Source organism: Heterodontus francisci, chromosome 1, assembly GCF_036365525.1.
Source record: "Heterodontus francisci isolate sHetFra1 chromosome 1, sHetFra1.hap1, whole genome shotgun sequence".
Classification (NCBI taxonomy): Eukaryota; Metazoa; Chordata; class Chondrichthyes; order Heterodontiformes; family Heterodontidae; genus Heterodontus; species Heterodontus francisci.
Genome location: NC_090371.1, coordinates 137,564,831 through 137,585,651, shown reverse-complemented (window position 1 = coordinate 137,585,651; position 20,821 = coordinate 137,564,831). Strand labels below are relative to the sequence as shown.

At 41.5% G+C, this 20,821-nt stretch overlaps 1 protein-coding gene across 4 annotated transcripts in view; it reads right to left on the bottom strand.

Annotated features, from left to right (window-relative positions):
- The window catches only part of pds5a (PDS5 cohesin associated factor A), a 312,001-nt gene that overhangs the window by 135,568 nt on the left and 155,612 nt on the right, over nucleotides 1-20,821 (bottom strand). For all 4 annotated transcript variants that reach the window (XM_068036537.1, XM_068036525.1, XM_068036541.1 and 1 more), the window contains exons 10-13: nucleotides 20,621-20,715; nucleotides 13,970-14,115; nucleotides 10,234-10,385; nucleotides 5,996-6,109 (exon numbers count right to left, since the gene is read on the bottom strand). In XM_068036537.1, the coding sequence (XP_067892638.1) occupies nucleotides 5,996-6,109; nucleotides 10,234-10,385; nucleotides 13,970-14,115; nucleotides 20,621-20,715 (507 nt within the window). The remainder of the gene's footprint in view (nucleotides 1-5,995; nucleotides 6,110-10,233; nucleotides 10,386-13,969; nucleotides 14,116-20,620; nucleotides 20,716-20,821) is intronic.

Sequence of the window (20,821 nt, the reverse complement as noted above, 5' to 3'; positions counted from 1 at the left end):
TTGAATGTCAAGAGGAGATGGTTAGATTCTCTCTTATTTGAGATGTTCATTGCCTGGCACTTGTGTGGTGCAAATGTTACTTGCCACGTATCAGCCCAAGGTCTTCCTGCATCTGGACATGGGCTGCTTCAGTATCTGAGCAGTCGCGAATGGTGAACATTGCACAATCATCAGTGAACATCCCCACTTCTAACCTTATGATGGAGGGAAGGTCATTGATGAAGCAGCTGAAGATGGTTGGGTTCGGACACTACCCTGAGGAGCTCCTGCATTGATGTCCTGGGACTGAGATGATTGACCAAAAACCACAACCATTTTCCTTTGTGCTAGGTATGACTCCAACCAGCGGAGAGTTTCCCCCCGATTCCCATTGACTCCAGTTTTGCTAGGGCTCCTTGATGCCATACTCTGTCAAATGCTGCCTTGATGTCAAGAGCAGTCACTCTCACTGCACCTCTTGAGTTGAGCTCTTATGTCCATGCTTGGACCTAGGCTGTAATGAGGTCAGGAGCTGAGTGGCCCTGGCAGAACCCAAACTGAGCATCAGTGAGCAGGTTATTGCTGAGCAAATGCCTCTTAATAGCACTGTCGACGACCCCCTCCATCATTTTGCTGATGATCGAGTGTAGACCGCTAGGGCGGGTAATTGGCTGAGTTGAATGTGTCCTGCTTTTTGTCTACAAGACATACCTAGTGGCCATGAGTGTTGTAAAAACCCATCTGGATTACTAATGCCTTTTAGGGAAGGAAATCTGCCATCTTTACTCAGTCTGGCCTATACTCAACTCCAGAGCCACAGCAATGTGGTTGATTCTTAACAGCCCTCTGAAATGGCCTAGCAAACCACACAGTTGTATCTAACCATTACAGAATAGCACTGTACACCACAGGGACTGCAGTGGTTCAAGAAGGCAGCTCACCACACCTTCTCAAGGGCAATTAGGGATGGACAATAAATGCTGGCCTTGCCAGGGATGCTCACACCCCATGTACGAATAAAAAATAAGCAGCAGAGTTTTGGATGACATCAAGTTTATGAAGGATAGCACTTGGGAGGCCAGGAGTTTGTTAGAATAGTCAAGTCTAGAGGTAATCATGGAATGGCTAAGGGTTTCAGCAATAGATGAACTGAAGCTCATTTAAAAGGGATCTAGCACAGGTAGATTGGAAAAGGCGATTGCAGAGTAAGGCAGCAATAGAGCAATGGAAGGCATTCAGGGAAGAGAAAGCTGACATACAAACTATGCATATTCCTTTGAAGGGAAAAGGTTGAGCATCCTGTTTGACAAAGGACATTAAATTGAAACAGAAAAATGAGCCTTATAACCAATGTCAGGGGCAAGGTTCAATTAATAATCAGAAAGAGTATGGAAAGCACAGAATGGAATTGAAATTTCAGGTTAATACAGCAGGCAGAGAGTTTATGAGAAAATGTTAGCAGGCAACACTAAACTGAACCCTAAAATATTTAAACCAACATATAAAATGCAGGCAGTTAGCTAGGGGACAAAGTTGTGCCTATTAAGGACCCAAAGGGAAATCTTCATGTAGAGGTAGAGGATATGGCCAAGTATAAAAAAAAGTACTTTACATCTGTTTTCACAAAGAAAACAGATGATGTGAAGGTTACACTGAAATAGAGGAAAGTTATGGACAGGATAGGAATAGATAGAAAAGATGTACTAAAAAGATTAGCATTACTGAACATTGCTAAGTCACCTACTCCAAATAGAATGCATCTCAAGTTGGTGAAAGAAGCAACAGCAAAAATTTCACAGCCATTGGTCACGATCTTTCAATTTTCACTGGATACAGCAGTAGTGCCACAGGATGAAGGACTGCTAATGTTATACCACTATTCCTGAAAGGGGAGAGAAATAAACCAGGAAACTACAGTTCAGTCAGTCTAACATCAGGGGTGAGGAAGTTATTGGAAACCATTATTAGGGACAAAATAAACTTTAATTTGGATAGGCATGGGTTAATCAAGGAGAACCAATGTGGATTTGCTAAAAGCAAATCATGTCTGACAATCTTGACTGAATTCTTTGATGAGCGAACAGAGAAGGTTGATCAAAGTAGAGCAGTAGATGTATATATCGGGGAGAGAGAGTGGTCAAAGACCAAAAGGTCTGAAAATTAGTGGCTTAAGGCAAAAAAGTATGACCTTTTTTTTGGCAGGGAAGCAAATAATTATAACTGTTAATCATCTGTAATGAATGCAAATGCTTCCAGGCCACTTCAAATGTGTCGAAACATTAATTTTCCTTTTATCTTTTATTACTGTCAAGATGGTGGACCAATGCATTTGTATAAAATCACCAAAGTGACCTTAGAATTCCAACATTTCAGCATTTAATAGTTAGTACATCATGTAATTATGAAGGATGAAATAGATTTTAACACCAGAACATGACCTTTAAAAATTAGTAAATCTGTGTTCATTCATTCGTCACCATAGTCTTAGTGGGGCCGTTGGCATCGCCTTGCTTCTTTAGCTTTCTTCAGGCCTCCCTCAGTCCACTACTCAATGTCATCCACTCATCCGATTTTTCCTCTTCCTCTTCTGTTTTATCCCTCAATTTCTCCTTCAATTTTCGCCAAGACAAAGCTGTTGGATCATCGTTTCCGATGTCCGTACTTGGCTATCTTTCTCTCTCTAACTGTACTTAGCAACCCTTTGATTCCTGAACTTTTACTTTTGACCTAACCCACTCATTTGTCCATCCAGCTGATTCTAAGTACCCTCCGCCATACCCACATTTCATAAGCTGTTATCCTGCTCTCATCCTCTTACTTCAGAATCCAACTCTCGCATCCATAGAGTGCAACATTCCACACTACTGACTGTACAAGACATTTTTCAACTTCATGCTGATGCTTTTGGACTTCCAGATGCTAAAGTCACTGGTAATACCTTTTGCCATAGCTAATCTAACCTGGATTTGATTTTTGGATGTAACTTTGGTGTTTATCATCGAGCCAAGGTACTTGAATTTGTCCACTGCCTCTATATCAGTGCTTCTAATTTTCATTTTGTCACTGCTATTTAGAGCCGTAACATTGGTCTTTGCTTCATTTATGTGCAGTCCAAAAATACTCTTTCTTTTGACTATGCATAAGACCCTAACTCTTCCTTTGTTCTGGCTATGAGCGTGGTGTCATCTGCATACCTGAGATTCCATATGCCAAGACGTCTTACTGTGCAGCCACATCTCTCTGGTAACTCTCTTCCTGCACCATCCACATTAATTTCTCTCCCACAGCATTAAACAGTATGGGTGACAGAAGACACCCCTGCCTGACTTCCTTCTCAAGCTGGAATTGGTTTGTATGCTCATCACTAACTCTGACGACTCGTGAAGCATTTCTGTATAGCTCTTGAATTACCCACACAAGTTGTTTGGATACACAAAAGTCCATAAGGGTCTTCCATAGAGCGTCATGCTGGACAGTGTCGAAAGCTTTGGCACAGTCTATTAATATGAGCCAAAACTGGGGCTTCCTGCTTATTTTCGCATTTCTCCAGATTTCTGAGCATAGCATCAGTTGTACCCTTTCCTGGAATGAAGCCAAACTGCTCCTCTGCCACTTCTCTATTCATACTCTGCCTGATGAGACTTAGCCTATGATGTTCTGGACAGTCCTGTGTGCCTGCTATTTTAGGCATTGTGACCATCTCAGATATAGTCCACTTGCAAGCCATTCACCTGTTGTCTATATATCAATAATTTCTTTTGTTGCATCCATTACTGTTTCACCTTCTGCTTTTAGTGCTTCCACTGGCATTTGATCTTGTCCTTCTGCCTTTCCACTCGATGTTATTTATAGCTTTTTCTTATCTCATCTTTCAGTACCTCAGGTTCTAGTTCTTATTCTTTTAACTTCCAATCTTTATTGTTTATCTTTTCTGGTTCTTCTTCAAACAGTTTTCTGCAGTAATTTTCTCATCTCAGCCTGATCTTGTCCTCATCATAGAACAAGGCTCTGTTTCGTCCTTGATATCTATTCTTGGGTTTACATGTTTCTTTCCAGCTATGACCTTGACTAGTGAATATACTTTCTGTTACTATTTTTGAAAGCTTCCTCTGCTTCTTCAGCTCTTTTGCTCAGCCAGTTGTTTTTGGCTTTAATACAGGTTTTCTTCACATCAGCACACTATTTGAGCTATTCTCTGCTTTGTACACAAATCTGTGCTAAAGTTTTACAAACACTGTTAATTGATTAGTTAGGTGTAGAGCTGTAACATGGGCCTTTCTAGCTTTCTTAGCAGCAAATATCATAACTGCTTTGGCAGAGCATTTCGTGGCCAGTTTCTGGTGTGTGATTTCTAGCTTTTCCCTCTGTTCCTTTTTCTTTTCTCCCCAGCATACATCTTGTGGGCCTTTTGCATACACTTCACCAGCTTGCCACTGAAAGGATCACTAGTCTTGTGTCTTCTTGCAAAGTACTCCAAACTTGACTTATCCTCTGCTCTCAGTGCATATTTCACAGTTTGGTTGGCACTGTAAAAGCTAACATTCATCTAGGTAGACCCTGAGTCAATGATATTAGCCATGGTGCTGAAAGAACCTTCAACCATAGGTCCATGTAAGGAGCCCATCAAAGCAAATATAAGTCTGCAGAGAGTTTTGTAACTTGCCTCCTTGTGCACTTCATTCCACCATAAGTCTAACCTTCCTTCCTTTTGTAAGGGAGCAACTGTTTGTATGGAATTATCTGACCTCCAGATTGAAGCTCTGAAGTTCTCAGTGTCCCCATCTAACTCCCTCCACACACACACTGTAGCCTATTAAACTCCACCCCCCCAAACACACCCCGTATCCCATCCAACACCCCACACATACACTATACCCCATCCAACTACCCCCCCCCCCACACACTGTACCCCATCCAACTAGCCCCCCTACACACACACACTGTACCCCATCCAACTAATAAATGTGGAATTAAAAGTTAGTCTTTTGGTAACCATGAAACCATTATCCATTATTGTAAAAAACCCATGTGGTTCACGAATGCCCTTTAGGGAAGGAAATCTGCCATCCTTACCTGGTCTGGCCACATATGACTTCAGATCCACAGCAATGTGGTTGACTCTTAAATGCCCTCTGAAATGGCCTAACAAGCCACTCAGTTGCATCAAACTGTTACAAAGTCTAAGAAAAGGATTGAAACTGGATGGACCACCCAGCATTGGTCTAGGCACTGGAAACGACAATGCCAACCCCAGCCCTGTTAACCCTGCAAAGTCCTCCTTACTAACATCTGGGGGCTTGTGCCAAAAATGGGAGAGCTGTCCCAAAGACTAATCAAGCAACAGCCTAACATAGTCATACTCACAGAATCGTCAACATTCACTCCCTTCACCACCAACGCAGTGGCGGCAGTGTGTACCATATACAAGATGCACTGCAGCAACTCACCAAGGCTCCTTCGACCGCACCTTCCAAACCCACGACCTCTACCTAGAAGGACAAGGGCAGCGGATGCATGGGAACACCACCACCTGCAAGTTATCTGCCAAGCCACACATCATCCTGACTTGGAACTATATCGCTGTTCCTTCACTACCCCATCCAAACACCACTCCCACCCACGCAAACTGTACCCCATCAACTCAACCCCCCACCACTCCCAAACAGTGTTCCCCTCCAACACACACACCCACCCCCACACACACACAGCCCCACGCAGCTCGGGCAGCTTTGTGCTTGGCTGGCTTTAAAAAAATGAACTGTCAGTTCCAATTTTTTTTAAAAGCCAGTCTTTTAAGGTCAGAAAGAGAGACGCCAATGGCGGACTTTCAAAACCCCAATGTCAGAAATGCGCCATTTGGCAGAAACTTCTCATTCCTGATATATCGGCTTTAGGATGGCATTCGACAAAGTGCCAGACAGGAAGCTTATTAAGAAGATGGAAGCCCAGGAACCCTTCCGTCCTGTAATTTTCATCATTCTACGGAAGATAAAACTTAATTTTAAATAGTACTCACTTTACAGCATTTGGGTCCAAGGAAGCATAAAGATAATAGAGACACTTCATTCTTTCTTCTGTCTCCAGATTATGTGGTACAAGATATTGAGCGAAGATTTTTTCCACCAACAACCTAACCGAGAAGGAAAGCATTATGACACAAAAAGTTGGTTAATATTAGTTTCTATATACTACACATATGTATATTTATTTACATAATATTAAAATACTGCACGACTCCAGTCCCACACAAGGCTGCTGCACTTGTTCGTCTCCCAGTAATGCCAAACATGCACAACTCAAAATACTACCAGATTCTGGCTCCACCACTGGCACCCCGTGCACCTCCACAGCATCCCCCTGCCCAAATCTGACATCAGAACCACCTTCCCCAGGCTCCAAGATTGTGTAACCATCCTCCCAATGGCTTGACTGCAGAACCACTCAAAATGCTACCAAATCCCCAGACATCTCAGTAATCTGAGAACCTAGCTTGGAAGGTTCTCATGTAAATATGTTAGCAGATCTCCCATGCTGTTGTTTACAGCGTGTCAGACGTTTAATAAAGGCAGAAGTGTGATACCAGGCAACATTACTAGGGACATCACTTACAAACAGAGGTGGCTCTGGAATTTGGCAGCACCTGAAAGGTGGCCTTTAGTGTCATGGGGTATTGAGGGTCTAGCAGTATTTTCAGGGAGTACTGGAGAGAGGGTCTAGGAAGACTGTATTTCTACAAACTATTTCCACTGCTCCTTGTAACTGGGAATCTCCAAGAAATACTGAGTTTGAACCTCGTTCTAACAGAACTTCTGACTCACTGAACAATGCCACAGGAGATTCACGAATATATTCCCATAAAGACCCACAAAGTAAGTTTTTATGTCCTATTTAAAAATCCAAGCTTTTACAGGTGCTTTTAAAACTTTATTTTTTAGAATCAAAGGAGAAAATAAAAGCCCAAAAGCTGGGTAAATTCAGAGAAAACAATTAATAAAAAGTATTTTGAACAAAGCTAAACCTCAAGAAAACAAGACAGCTAAATGGTAAACAATTATTTACACAGTTTGCAGGTGCCACTCGTTTGGACCTCAGTTGCAGTTCCAAATGTTCTAACAATTAAAAACACAGCTGAAGAGTACAATGAAAATTTTCACAAGTTTTTTTTAAGCAGAACCTCTCTTGTGAAGAGATCCTATTAAATCTGCAAGTACCTTCTGGATTCTTACATTTCAAGTGAAAACTTGCCAATTGGTCATTCCAAAACCATCCTTAATGATTAAATAGCATTAAACATCATTCAGACACTTGCTGTCCTTTTCAGGTACAAGTACACATATTCCATCAAAAGCAGATTTTAATGCAAGATGGACAGTATGCTGTTACATGGTGAGTGGCACTTAATACAGCATGCCAATGCGCAGCACATTTGACTGCAATCTTCCAAATGCTGCATTCACTGCTTGAAGGTACTTATCTCAAGCTGACTTTCTTCCAGAATTTGGCACTGAAAGTTAGGTCTCAGCAAGCACATGCATTGTGTTGGTGACCTCATTGCACAAGTTGCAACGTGAGCAGTACACACATCTCAGGATCTATTAAAGGTAGAAAGAATTCCTCTTCTTGCAAGCCAGAATCAGGAAAAAATAGCTTTCCACCAATTCATCAACTAGGATAAATTTGGGAATGTAATCGGTAGAAATAAATTTTATAAAAACGGCCTCTACCCATACTAGGAATGGTCTGATAACTGGGTCCACAGATACACATTTGTTGCATCAGTGACCTCAACGTGACAATACTAACAAGCATGTGCTGCTATCACAGATGTAATTCTTGTGCATATCTGGACCTGATCTTTGATAAGAATACAAAGGAAATAGCCAAGTTTTTTTCTCAAATTGGGAGGTAATTGTTTTTTAAACTGATCCACCATTCAAAAATATTACAGGAATTTACTGGTGAAAATGGAGTTTAAGCAAATCTTTGTGATTGTGCTTTTATGAAGACAGCAAAAGCACCAAAACACTTCACAGCACTTTTCGCTTTAGGGCAGGCAGTGGCGTAGTGGTAATGTCACTGGACTAATAATCCAGAGCCCAGGCTAATGTCCTGGGGACATGAGTTCGAATCCCACCTTGGCAGATGGTGAAATCTGAATTCAATTAATAAATCTATAATTAAAAAGCTTGTCTAATGGTGATCATAAAACCACTGTCGATTGTTGCAAAAACCCATCTGGTTCACTAATGTCCCTTAGGGAAGGAAACTTGCTGTCCTTACCTGGTCTGGCCTACATGCGACTCCAAATCCACAGCAATGTGCTTGACTTTTAAAAATGCCCTCTGAAATTGCCTAGCAAACCACCTAGTTCAAGGGCAAGTTACGGATGGGCAATAAGTGCTGGCCTAGCCAGCGATGCCCATATCCCACAAAACAAATTTTAAAAATCCTTAGGACATCCCAAAGTACTTCACAACCAATGAATTTCGTTTGAAGTGTAGTTACTGTGTTATTTGGCAAACATGGAAGCCATATTGTTTACAGCAAGGCTCTATAAACAGCAAGGACGCGTTTGTTAACACCATAACTGCAGGGGGTGAATTTCTTAACCATGCGCAGTTTCGTTGTCTGTGACATTGTCTGCAACCTCTTTAGCAGCTTTGATGCTGCGCATGCATTCTGCATTAAAGAAGGAATGTATTTTGACAAGTACATCATCAGCAATCAGATAAAGTGACTGAGGGGAGGAGGAGGATTTGTAGGCTGCATGGGTTGGATCGGAAGAGGCTGGAAACCTCCTTTGCTCAACCGGCAATTGGAAATTCCACGCTGAGTTTGTGCTAATCTCTTAAATTGCATAAACCAGAGCAGGAATCACAGCAAAACAGACAGGAATCAGCAGACGGGACCGCAATGGGACGCGGGATCAGTAGAATAAGGGACATTGTAGATTATATCAGGAAATTCAAATGAGAGATTGTTGGGCAAAAAATAGAACATACCTACGACTACACTGAATTCAGGTACCAGGTCCTCTGGGATAACCAGAACTGTGACTCCATTAACTGGTTTTAGCCTTACCTATCTGTGTGTAAAATGTGTACCAAGTACAGGGTGTGAGTGATGTGTGACAGTAATTCGGAAAATCTGCTCATGCACAAATGTGCACATGTGCAGAATACACAAATGGTTTGGCGTCAGAAGTTACTCCGAAACAGCAATAAGCTACATTGGTCAGGCAATCTGCTCTGATGGTGTTGCTTCAGGCCCCGATGCTGGCCAGGCCACCGGGGAACCCCCTGCTCTTATTCCAACGGTGCCATGGATTCTTTACGGCCACTTAAAAAGGCAGGCAGGACCACAGTTTAACATCTCATCCGAATAACAGCACCTCTAGCAATGAGACAAGATTGCTACCACTAATCAAAAATCCATCAACTGGAGGGTTGACTTCAACAACTATCTTGCTGACCTCCTCAACTCAATCTTATATTAACTCAAACTTGTGTAGCATTCTGCTGCCTGCATTCTTTTGTGCACTTCGTCCAGCTCCTCCATAACCCCTATCCTTGCTGATATGCCTGTCTCCTATGCATTAAATCCAAAATTAATTTACAAATTCATCCATGGCTTCTCAATAAATTCTGCCACTTAACCACCTCTCCTTCACTCCTAAAAATCCATTTTTCCCTTGCCTTTGCACTCTTTTCAATCCTTCTCAATGTCTGATCCTGTGCCCATGAAATATCATGGGACTTGTGCCACACCAAGGCCCTATGTATGTATAACTTGTTGTCACTCAAGTGGCGATGGGAAGGGACTCAATGTTGTGATAGCAAATGGTAAAAAAAAATCTGAACATTGAAAAGCACCAGCTCGAGGAAATAAATAACATACACATAAAATGTATATGTGAAAGAAAAGGTTTCAATAAACACATTAAAAGGGCCTTCCATTCCAGACCAAAGTAGTTATTTCTAAACTATGCAAGTAATTAGAAGAGCTTGGTGAAAAAAGGGAATACAAAAAAGACCAAGTCTAAGGCTTAGATGGCTCAGAGGGAAAAGTGCAGAAGTAACTAACACTGGCCAAATAGATGTGTACAACAATCCAGGTCTTGTTGCAAAGTTATCACATAAAGTATTACAATATTGTTACATAACCCTTCTTATAAATTCTAAACATTTTGAAACCATGATCTCTGATCTGTTGCACACAATTATTTTGCAATTCAAAATGTGCAACTCGACCTACTTGTCATCAATGCTGTTCTGGTAATAGATATGCAGGAGTTTGTCTTTGATCCAGTTCACTTTTTGAGCAGCCTCTTTCCCAGCCTCAGCATGAAGACAGTACTTTTTGTATAGCTGGGCCAAGCCCATCATTGCTTCTTTCCGCACTCGCCACTTAAAATAAAATACAAAAGATAAATGAAATCCATCAGTCGCATAAAACATTAAATATATTGGTTGTTCTCATGATATTCTCCCTTTAATTTATGCCAACTTTATCCTTTCTGCTACTCTCCTAAAAAAGTGACTCTGCAGCCGAGTCTCCAGGTGCCATTCCATGGACAGTCAGAAGATGAAAAATAGCAGTCTGGTGAAGACTCTCCTGCTAATTTTCTCTACCTGTGCAGAATGGTTGAGATTGTTGGAGCAGAAGGACTAAGCCTATATCCACCTTCTCTATGGGGATAAATGCTATGTTACAACATGCAGTCCAACCAAGTTTTACTTCTGTAACCTAACCTCCAAAGATTAATAGGTTGTCCAAAAGAAGAGAATATTGTTTATTTGAGAGATTAACATCGCAAACACGTGATGTGGACATTTGCTCTCTTTTTCCCTGCACACAGGCCTGGTAGCAATATAACTCAGTTCCTTTGAGAAAGGCAGCAGCATATTCAGAAATACATACAAAAAAAGTTAATTACCAGATCAGAGACAGTAAGAATCAGAGAGAAGGAGAATAAACAGCAGTTCAATTACACTTAACAAAATGCAAAAACCATTCCACAAGTTAGACAACATAGCATTTTCATCATTTCTTGACTGGTGCAGCATGGTGATACTTTACTGTGGTTGTACTGGGGTAAAGTGGGATTGCACAATAATTTCCCTAGCACCGAGGACCTCACTTGCTGAGCCCATTGTGTATGCAAATTGAAGTCAAACTTGTACAAAAAAAGTACTAAGCTGTACAGTTTAACTCTAGTATAGCAATAAAGTACTTGTCTTGAGTAGCAGAATACTTTATTAGATATGAGCAGTGTTGTCCTGTGGTTGCATTGAGGCAGATTGGGACTGCTTATTCAGTTTTATATCACACCAAAAACTGGCAATAAAGATCCTTTGCATATTGACCAAGGAGCTAGTCATAGCAAGAACAGAATAAGGCTTTTCAACCAACTGAGATATTTCATTCAATGTTTGCTTTAGCTAAATATTAAATGAAATTGCACATCTTTATATATTCTTCAAAATAGAAACCTCGCTAGAAAGCAGAAATGGAACCACTTTATTACACAAAATCACAAGTTGAAATAGCTTACATCGCTCTAGGTATTACCAAAACCATTTAGATGCCCTGGTGTCATGGGTACCATATGTCCACTGGTGTTCTCTACAGAAGCTTCCCCATGGGTTCGACAAGAATCTTTACTAAACTTACTAGTCCCCGATAGCAATAATTTCAAATAAAGACAGGTAGATTATGCTACCCAAAAGCTTCAATTCCAAATCCTGCAACCAACAATTGGTGTTAGCACTTAGCACTGTAACATCACATGTAATATCAAACACTTGACTGTAAAGATTAAAAATGGAAGAGGTCACAAACAGATGAGCTCAACAATAGCAAGAGGTCAGCTATAATTACAGGAGTATATTACAGGTTATCCAATAGTCGAAAGGATACCGTGCATGAAATATTAGACAAATTTGAACAGGTATATATTGACAAGTTATATTTGTGGTAGATTGAATAATCTAAAGAAAGTTACATAGAATATTTGTTTTGAGAAAGGAATGCTTTTTGTCATGCATTCAGGGCTATTTTATCAATGTGGTGCTTTTCCTCTAGTACAACAGTGACTACACTTCAAAAATAGTTCATTGGCTATAAAGCACTTTACAACTTCGAGGTCATGAAAGACACTATGCTAATGCAACACTTTTTCTTTTTTACTGCAATAAGGGAGGAAGCATTACTTGACTTGGTTCTCGAGTAATAACATGGTTAAAGTAGGTGACATAAAATTAGGGGACATTGGGAAGCAGTGACCACAGTATAATTTGATTCAATAGAATAGAAAAAGGAAAGTCAAGGATACTAAATTGGAAAAAATAGGAGACGAGACATTTTGCCCAGATAGTTAGGTACACATCTGTGATAACAGGCCCAGTCAAGATGGATCTTTTACATCCACCTGAGGGGGCAGTCAGTCACAATTTTAACATCTCATTTGAAGCTGGGAACCTGTCACCAGAAAAAAACCAATGGCAAGTAGTCTTTAATATGGTCATCCATCTGCTGAAGCTAACAAGTCATCTACTGCACCTGCATTCAAAAACTGAGAGTCAATGCCAATGACTGTGGCACAGCAAAACTACGTAAAAACATAAGAAAACTGCCCACTAATTTACCACAAAAAGAGTCGAACGCCATTGTACACTGCAACAGAACAAACCATCAGATAAAATCATCACAGGGGCATTTCTAGAATATGGTTTTATATGACTGGACTTTGGGAAGGGGAACAAGGAAAGAAATGCATTGTTATGGGTGCTGCTGAGGCCAGTTAGCCACTGTTCTTTCTTCATTGATGACTATCCATTCATTTTTACTTGGTAGTTGAATGAATGAGAAGGAATTCAAGTTGTGACGAATTGGGACTGCATTTCAGTCATTGTACAGAAGCAAATAGCTGTGATGTTTCAATGATTTTCTTTCTGCTTTTTCTGGAGAGATAAAATGTATGCGTGGTAGCGGGATAGTACTTTTATTTGAATGTACCAACATGAACACAGAACGTTTGTATGAAACCCTGCAACTAAATTTTAAAAACCTGGTGCTTTTTTTTTGATCGGTTACAAATTAACGTTGTCGCGTCGCCCCCGCACCCCTGCATAAATTTACTTATTTGAGTGCGTCAGTTTACTTACAGGCTTGCACGCCAAAGACTACTGCAGTTTTCATGTCCAAGATTAATCTGGTTAAGTAAGTGTGGTTTTAAGTTTCCCAGTTCCAAAGTGAACAATGGGGAAAGGATAATTAACATTAAATTATTTTAAAATGGTTTGAATAGGTAGAAAAATAGCACATCATTGTTAAAGTAAACAAACAGGACAAGAGAATAGGAAAGTAGAGAGAACAATGAAGGGGAAACATCAACAACCAGGTAAACACAAGTGAAGTTTTTTTTAAAGGGTTTAATAGTTTGGGCCAATTATCACGATAAAGCTAATCCTGATTTTTGACTAAATTTGTAATAATTATTATTTCAGTGTTGTAATTGATGAACTAGAAACAAAAGTAGCTGGCCACAGAAACAGGTGTTTCACTTTACCTGCTCGTAGATCTAAGTTAAAATACTTTGAATACTTTGAAATGTGTCAATTCAAATCTCATGAATTTCTGAAAGTTCTACAATCCTCAGTTTGATGCAATGATTTTGAGAAATTTGTGACCTATATGTACGGGTTATAGGAATAGTTATTTCAGGAACACAACATAACGTAACTTTACATGGTTATTTTCTGGTGTGGCTGCCGCTGCCATGAAGTGTCAATCACAGAAATATTGCAAATAAAACTAACACTTGTAAGACTTGGGTACCACAGGGTGGCAGCGTAGCAGTTTTTCAAAAATTTAGATTCAACACTATTAATCGTTAGGAAGTGAACAGCTTCTTGTTAAAAAAAAAACGAACACAACACTTCGTAAAGATAAATTATGCGTTAACATGTTTGCAAATTCAAAACCTTACCCTTTTGTCCAGTGTCCTCTCTCTCACAAAGCCAAGCAGTTGGTCATTCACTAGTGATAGGTCTTTCTTTCCTGCCGTTATTATTGTAACAATGACATCATGCCGGATCGCCTCTTCTGGATCATGTGAGCGGACCTTCAAGTAGTCTATTAAAATAAGTCTTATTAAAAATACACAGTTCCTAATTCTGGATTACTACAAACTCTTTTAGATAGAGGCATAAACAGTCATAAACAATTCTGTTACCTCTATCTGAAGATCATAACCTTGTTCAAAATAGCTGACAAGTCTCCAGAACTAGTTAGTCCTATTCTTGCAATACATTAGAAACTTAGCAACGCTTTCAAATGTAATTATGCACTATGTATATTGAAGCAGTAGTTTCATATAGTTGTAGGCCAAGGTTCTATGTAAAATGTTAATTACCATTTTATCTTTTTTATGCTAATTGCATACAATGGCCTGGATTTTACAGTTAGTGGGAAAGCAACTCTGTGACCTAGTTTTCCCTTTTCTGACTGCAGATTAAATCTGCCACCAAGTCAAGGGGATGTCTTGGCATGCAGCAGCAGCAATGTCAACAAGCTGGTAACCAGCCAATCACACTGACGTATTCATACACAGCAAACGAGGAAATTAAAAACACTTATTTATAGTTCATTTTTAGTAAGATTTCAGACAGAAATAAATGATCATTGGATTAAGATAGAAGCTAAAATAAAGATAAACAAACTTTAAAAAAAACTGAAATGTGAAACTTCTTTGATTATGGTAAAATTTGACTTTCCACTAACATAAAATTAGCATTTTAGGGTCAGTCAGGCTGCTAAGCAGTAATTATTAAGTTAGTATGCTATTTAAAAACCCAGTTACACCTCATTCAACTTTTTCAAGCAAGACTAGCAGCGCAAGAGTATATGTTCTCATCAATTCAATTGATTTCCCATTGATTTCAGTCTGGTGGGGGGGGGGGGGGTGCCTCATCAGCGCACTCTCTGGAGAAACGTAGAATTACTGACAGCAACTTCTGAAATTCTGCATTATTCTGCACATGTGCGGACTCCATAACTTGCTGTCAGTTTCAGTGGAGTAATGACGGTGAACGCTGACAGTTTTGCCATCATTACCACTGCAAAACGCGGGCCATAATCTGTGTTTGTAACAGAGAAACATATTGCAGAATATACAACTTGTGCTGGAAATTACTCTCTAAGAATGGCAAAGAACACAAATGTCAATGAACTATTCTGCTAAACTCATATGTCAGACCTCCCAGCATTGACCCAGGCACGGGACACAACATAGGGCCCAGACCAGTTGACCCTGCAAAGTCTTCCTCACTAACTTATGGGGATTTGTGCCAAAATTGGGACAGACTAGCCAAGAAACAGCTAAACATAGTTACACTCAGAATCATAACTTTCATCCAACATCCCAACCTACCTGTCACAGGTGATCCTATCCATGACAGCATTTATAAGAATGACCACTATATAATCTTGGTGGAGATAAAGTCCTGCCTCCACTCTGAGGATACCCTCCAATATGCTGTGCAGCACAACGACTGTGCTAAATGGGATAGATTCAGAACAGATCTAGCAGCTCAAAACTGGACATCCCATAAGGCACTGTGGACCATGAGCAGCAGTACAACTGTATTCAACTACAACCCCTATTCTTGTGGCCCAGCATATCCCTCATTCTACCATTAGTATCAAGCCAGGGTACCAACTTAGGTTTAATAAGGAGGCCAGGAGAAGCATCAGATATACCCAAAAGTGAGGTGCCAACCTGGTGAAGCTACAATGCAGGCCTACATGCATGCTAAACAGCAGAAGCAGCATGCAATAGACAGGACTAAGTGATCCCATAACCAATAGATCAGATCAAAACTGCAGTCCTGCCAGATCCAGTCATGAATGGTGGTGTACAATTAAACAACTAACGGGAGGAGGTGGTTCCATGAACATCCCCATCCTCAACGATGGCAGAGCCCAGCACCATAGTGCAAAAGTCAAAGCTGAAGCATTTGCAACCATCTTCAGCTAGAAGTTCCAAGTGGATGATCTATCTCAGCCTCCTCCTGAGGTCCCCACCATCACAGATACCAGACTTAAGCCAACTAGATTCACTCCATGTGATATCAAGAAACCACTATATATACTAGATACAGCAAAGGCTATGGCCCCGAATACATCTCGGCTGTAATGCTGAAGACCTGTGCTCTAGAACTAGCCATGCCTCCAGCCAAGCTGTTCCAGTACAGCTACAACACAGACATCTACCCAACAAAGTGGAGAACTGTCCACATATGGCCTGTCCACAAAAAGCAGGATAAATCCTATGTAGTCAAGTACCGTCCCATCAGTCTACTCTCAATCATCTGCAAAGTAATGGAAGATGTCACTGACAAGCAGCACCTATTCAGCAGTAACCGATGCAGTTTGGGTTCTGCCAGGGCCACTCAGCTCCAGACCTCAATACAGCCTTGGTCCAAACATGGACAAAAGAGCTGAATAACAAGTGGGGTGAGAGTACTACTCTTGACAGCATTTGACCAGGCACTTCATCAAATACCTTCCCACCATCATTAGATCAGAAGTAAAGATGCTCGCTGTTGATTGCAGAATGTTCAATTCCATTCACAATTACTCATATACCAAAACAGTCCATGTTCACATGCAGCAAGACCTAGACAATCGTCAGTCTTGGGCTGATAAGTGGCAAGTAAAATTCCATGCCACAGGTATAAGGTGCTGACCATTACCAACAAAAGAGATTAACCATCTCTTCTTGACTTTCAACAGGATTACAATCTCTGAATCCCCCATCATCAACATCCTGGGGGATGGTCACCAGAACTAGATGGTCACATGACTAGAAACTTAACAGGATGAGCCATATAAATACTGTGGCTGCAAGATGGTCAAATAGAGCAGGGAAACATAGAGCTTTGGGAACCAAGCTGTAGGAGTTTAAAGAGAAAAGGAGCGACGAGGTCATACAGGGATTAAACATAACAAGAATGTAAAATCTGAAGCACTAAGAGCTAATGTAAACAAACAACGGCAGGGTGATGTGCAAACAGGGTGGTGTACGATAGGATATGAGTGCAGAGTTTTGGATGAGCACCTTCAGAAAAGGAGGGGAAATGTGTTTTTTTTTAAATTCATTCATGGGATGTGAGTGTCACTGGCTAGGCTAGCATTTATTGCCCATCCCTAATTGCCCTTGAGAAGGTGGTAGTGAGCTGCCTTCTTGAACTGCTGCAGTCCATGTGAGTTAGGTACACCCACAGTGCTGTTGGGAAAGGAGTTCCAGGATTTTGACCCAGCGACAGTGAAGGAACCATGATATAGTTCCAAGTCAGGATGGTGTGTGACTTGGAGGGGAACTTGCAGGTGGTGGTGTTCCCATGCATTTGCTGCCCTTGTCCTTCTAGTTGGTAGAGGTCGCGGGTTTGGAAGGTGCTGTCTTAAGGTGCCTTGGTGCGTTGCTGCAGTGCATCTTGTAGATGGTACACACTGCTGCCACTGTGCATCAGTGGTGGAGGGAGTGCATGTGTGTAGATGGGGTGCCAATCAAGCGGGCTGCTTTGTCCTGGAAGGTGTCGAGCTTCTTGAGTGTAGTTGGAGCTGCACCAATCCACGCAAGTGGAGAGTCTTCCATCACAGTCCTGACTTGTGCCTTGTAGATGGTGGACAGGCTTTGGGGGGTCAGGAGGTGAGTTACCCACCGCAGGATTCTTAGTCTCTCACGTGTTTTTGTAGCCACGGTATTTATATGGCTACTCCAGTTCAGTTTCTGGTCAATGGTCGTTCCTAGGATGTTGATAGTGGGCGATTCAGCGATGGTAATGCCATTGAATGTCAAGGGGAGATGGTTAGATTCTCTCTTGTTGGAGATGATCATTGCCTGGCACTTGTGCGGCATGAATGTTACTTGCCACTTATCAGCCCAAGCCTGGATATTGTCCAGGTCTTGCTGCATTTCTACTCTGACTTCTTAAGTATCTGAGGAGTCGCGAATGGTGCTGAACACTGTGCAATCATCAGCAAACATAGTCACTTCTGACCTTATGATTGAAGGAAGGTCATTGATGAAGCAGCTGAAAATGGTTGGGCCTACGGCACTACCCTGAGGAACTCCTGTAGTGATGGCCTGGAGCTGAGATGACTGACCTCCAACAACCACAACACTCTTCCTTTGCGCTATGTATGACTCCAAACAGCGGAGAGCTTTCCCCCTGATTCCCATTATTTTCAGTTTTGCTAAGGCTCCTTGATGCCACTCGGTCAAATGCTGCCTTGATGTCAAGGGCAGTCACTCTCATCTCACGTCTTGAGTTCTGCTCTTTTGTCCATGTTTGAACCAAGGCTGTAATGAGATCAGGAGCTGAATGGCCCTAGCGGAACCCAAATTGAGTGTCACTGAGCAGGTTATTGCTAAGCAAGTGCTGTTTTTGATGGCACTGTTGATGACATCTTCCATCAATTTACTGATGATTAAGAGTATACTGATGGGGCGGTAATTGGCCGGGTTGGACTTGTCCTGCTTTGTGTGTACAGGACATACCTGGGCAACTTTCCACATTGCCGGATAGATGACAGTGTTGTAGCTGTACTGGAACAGCTTGGCTAGGGGTGCGGCAAGTTCTGGAGCACAGGTCTTCAGTACTATTGCCGGAATACTGTCAGGGCCCATAGCCTTTGCAGTATCTAGTGCCTTCAGTCGTTTCTTGATATCATGCGGAGTGAATCGAATTGGCTGAAGTCTGGCATCTGTGATGCTGGGGACTTCAGGAGGAGGCTGAGATGGATCATCAACTTGGCACTTCTGGCTGAAGATTGTTGCAAATGCTTCAGCCTTATCTTTCGCACTGATGTGCTGGGCTCCCAAATCATTGAGGATGGGGATATTTGTGGAGCCACCTCCTCCTGTTAGTTGTTTAATTGTCCACCACCATTCACAGCTGGGTGTGGCAGGACTGCAGAGTTTAGATCTGATCCGTTGGTTATGGGAATGCTTAGGTCTATCTATCACATGCTGCTTACGCAAGTAGTCCTGTGTTGTAGCTTCACCAGGCTGACGCCTCATTTTGAGGTATGCCTGGTGCTGTACCTGGCACGCCCTCCTGCACTCTTCATTGAACCAGGGTTGGTCTCCTGACTTGATGGTAATGGTAGAGCGGGGGATATGCCAGGCCATGAGGTTACAGATTGTGGTTGAGTACAATTCTGCTGCTGCTGATGGTCCACAGTGCCTCATGGATGCCCAGTTTTGCACTGCTAGATCTGTTCAACACCTAAACCATTTAGCACAGTGGTAGTGCCACACAACACGATGGAGGGGATCCTCAATGTGAAAGTGGGACTTCGTTTCTACAAGGACTGTGCGGTGGTCACTCCTACCAATACTGTCATGGACAGATGCATCTGCAGCAGGCAGATTGGTGAGGATGAGGTCAAGTAAGTTTTGCCCTCTTGTTGGTTCCCTCACCACCTGCCACAGACCCAGTCTAGGAGCTATGTCCTTCAGGACTCGGCCAGCTCGATCAGTAGTGGTGCTACCGAGCCACTCTTGGTGATGGACACTGAAGTCCTCCACCCAGAGTACATTCTGCACCCTTGCCACCCTCAGTGCTTCCTCCAAGTGGTGTTCAACATGGAGGAGTACTGACTCATCAGCTGAGGGAGAGTGGTAGGTGGTAATCAGCAGGAGGTTTCCTTGCCCATGTTTGACCTGAAGCCATGAGACATGGTAAATAAGTTTTTAAAAGTGCCTTACTGATGCAGTCAATAGACATTCCTTCTATTGGCTACTTGCAGTATTGCAATTTAAAATCAGCAAACAAGGGCTCCAATATCAACATGACCCATCATTTGTTACTAATTCAGCTTTTTTCATTATGTTGCTCACTTTGCTTTCCCCTTTAACTGCATTTCCTTTTAGTTGGAGATAAACAAGTAACTAAGTAATGTCATGGAGTGGGGCTTGCGAGGAAACAAGTTCAAAGTTATACTATGCATAAAAAAATTCATGGCAACACAAAAGGGTTGAATAAGGATAGTAACTGAGCCAGGGGGGTAATAAACAGTAAAGAAACAAATAAAATCACATTAAAATTAAATACAAAAGTGACACTGAGTCAGATTTCTGTAACTTGGAAATTTGGGGATGTAGATGACTAAGAGCCTACTTATTCCAATAAAATGGTATAAAAATTGAGGGCCCAACCATAATACTGGATTTTGTGGTAATATAACAAAGTAAACAACTACTGAAGTTCAGGTCACACACGTTTCGGTGATAAAGAACCATGACGCAGTCTGCTTAAACAGTAGATTTCATGGTACAAAATGTCACTTAGCTGTTGAATAGCAAAATTGTAACTGTGACACAAAATTATACCATGACATAGAAATCCATAAAAGTCACAAGGTGGAATCTGGCCAAACAGACTGTATTCTGCATTTACCCTCCACGTGTGCAGATAATACTAATCACCTTCATCCACAGTGTTCCGATATCCCTTCAACTACCTATCAATCGAGTCTTGAACACTGACGTAGCTTATGCCTCAACTGATGGCCCTGAAAGCAAATTCTACACAAATATGTGTAGAGGTATATCAGCAGGTTAACATCTCACCTGTAAGATCTTTGGCTAAATCTGGATGATTCATCAGACAATGACTGGCAAACTTCACACATTCTAGTCTCACAGGAACATGAATATCATTAAACCTATATTTAAAAAAAAACACCTTTTGGATATTTCATAGTTTAAAAATGTTGATACATACAACTTATTTCCTCATTTTCACCAAATAATTTAACTGATGAACAATGA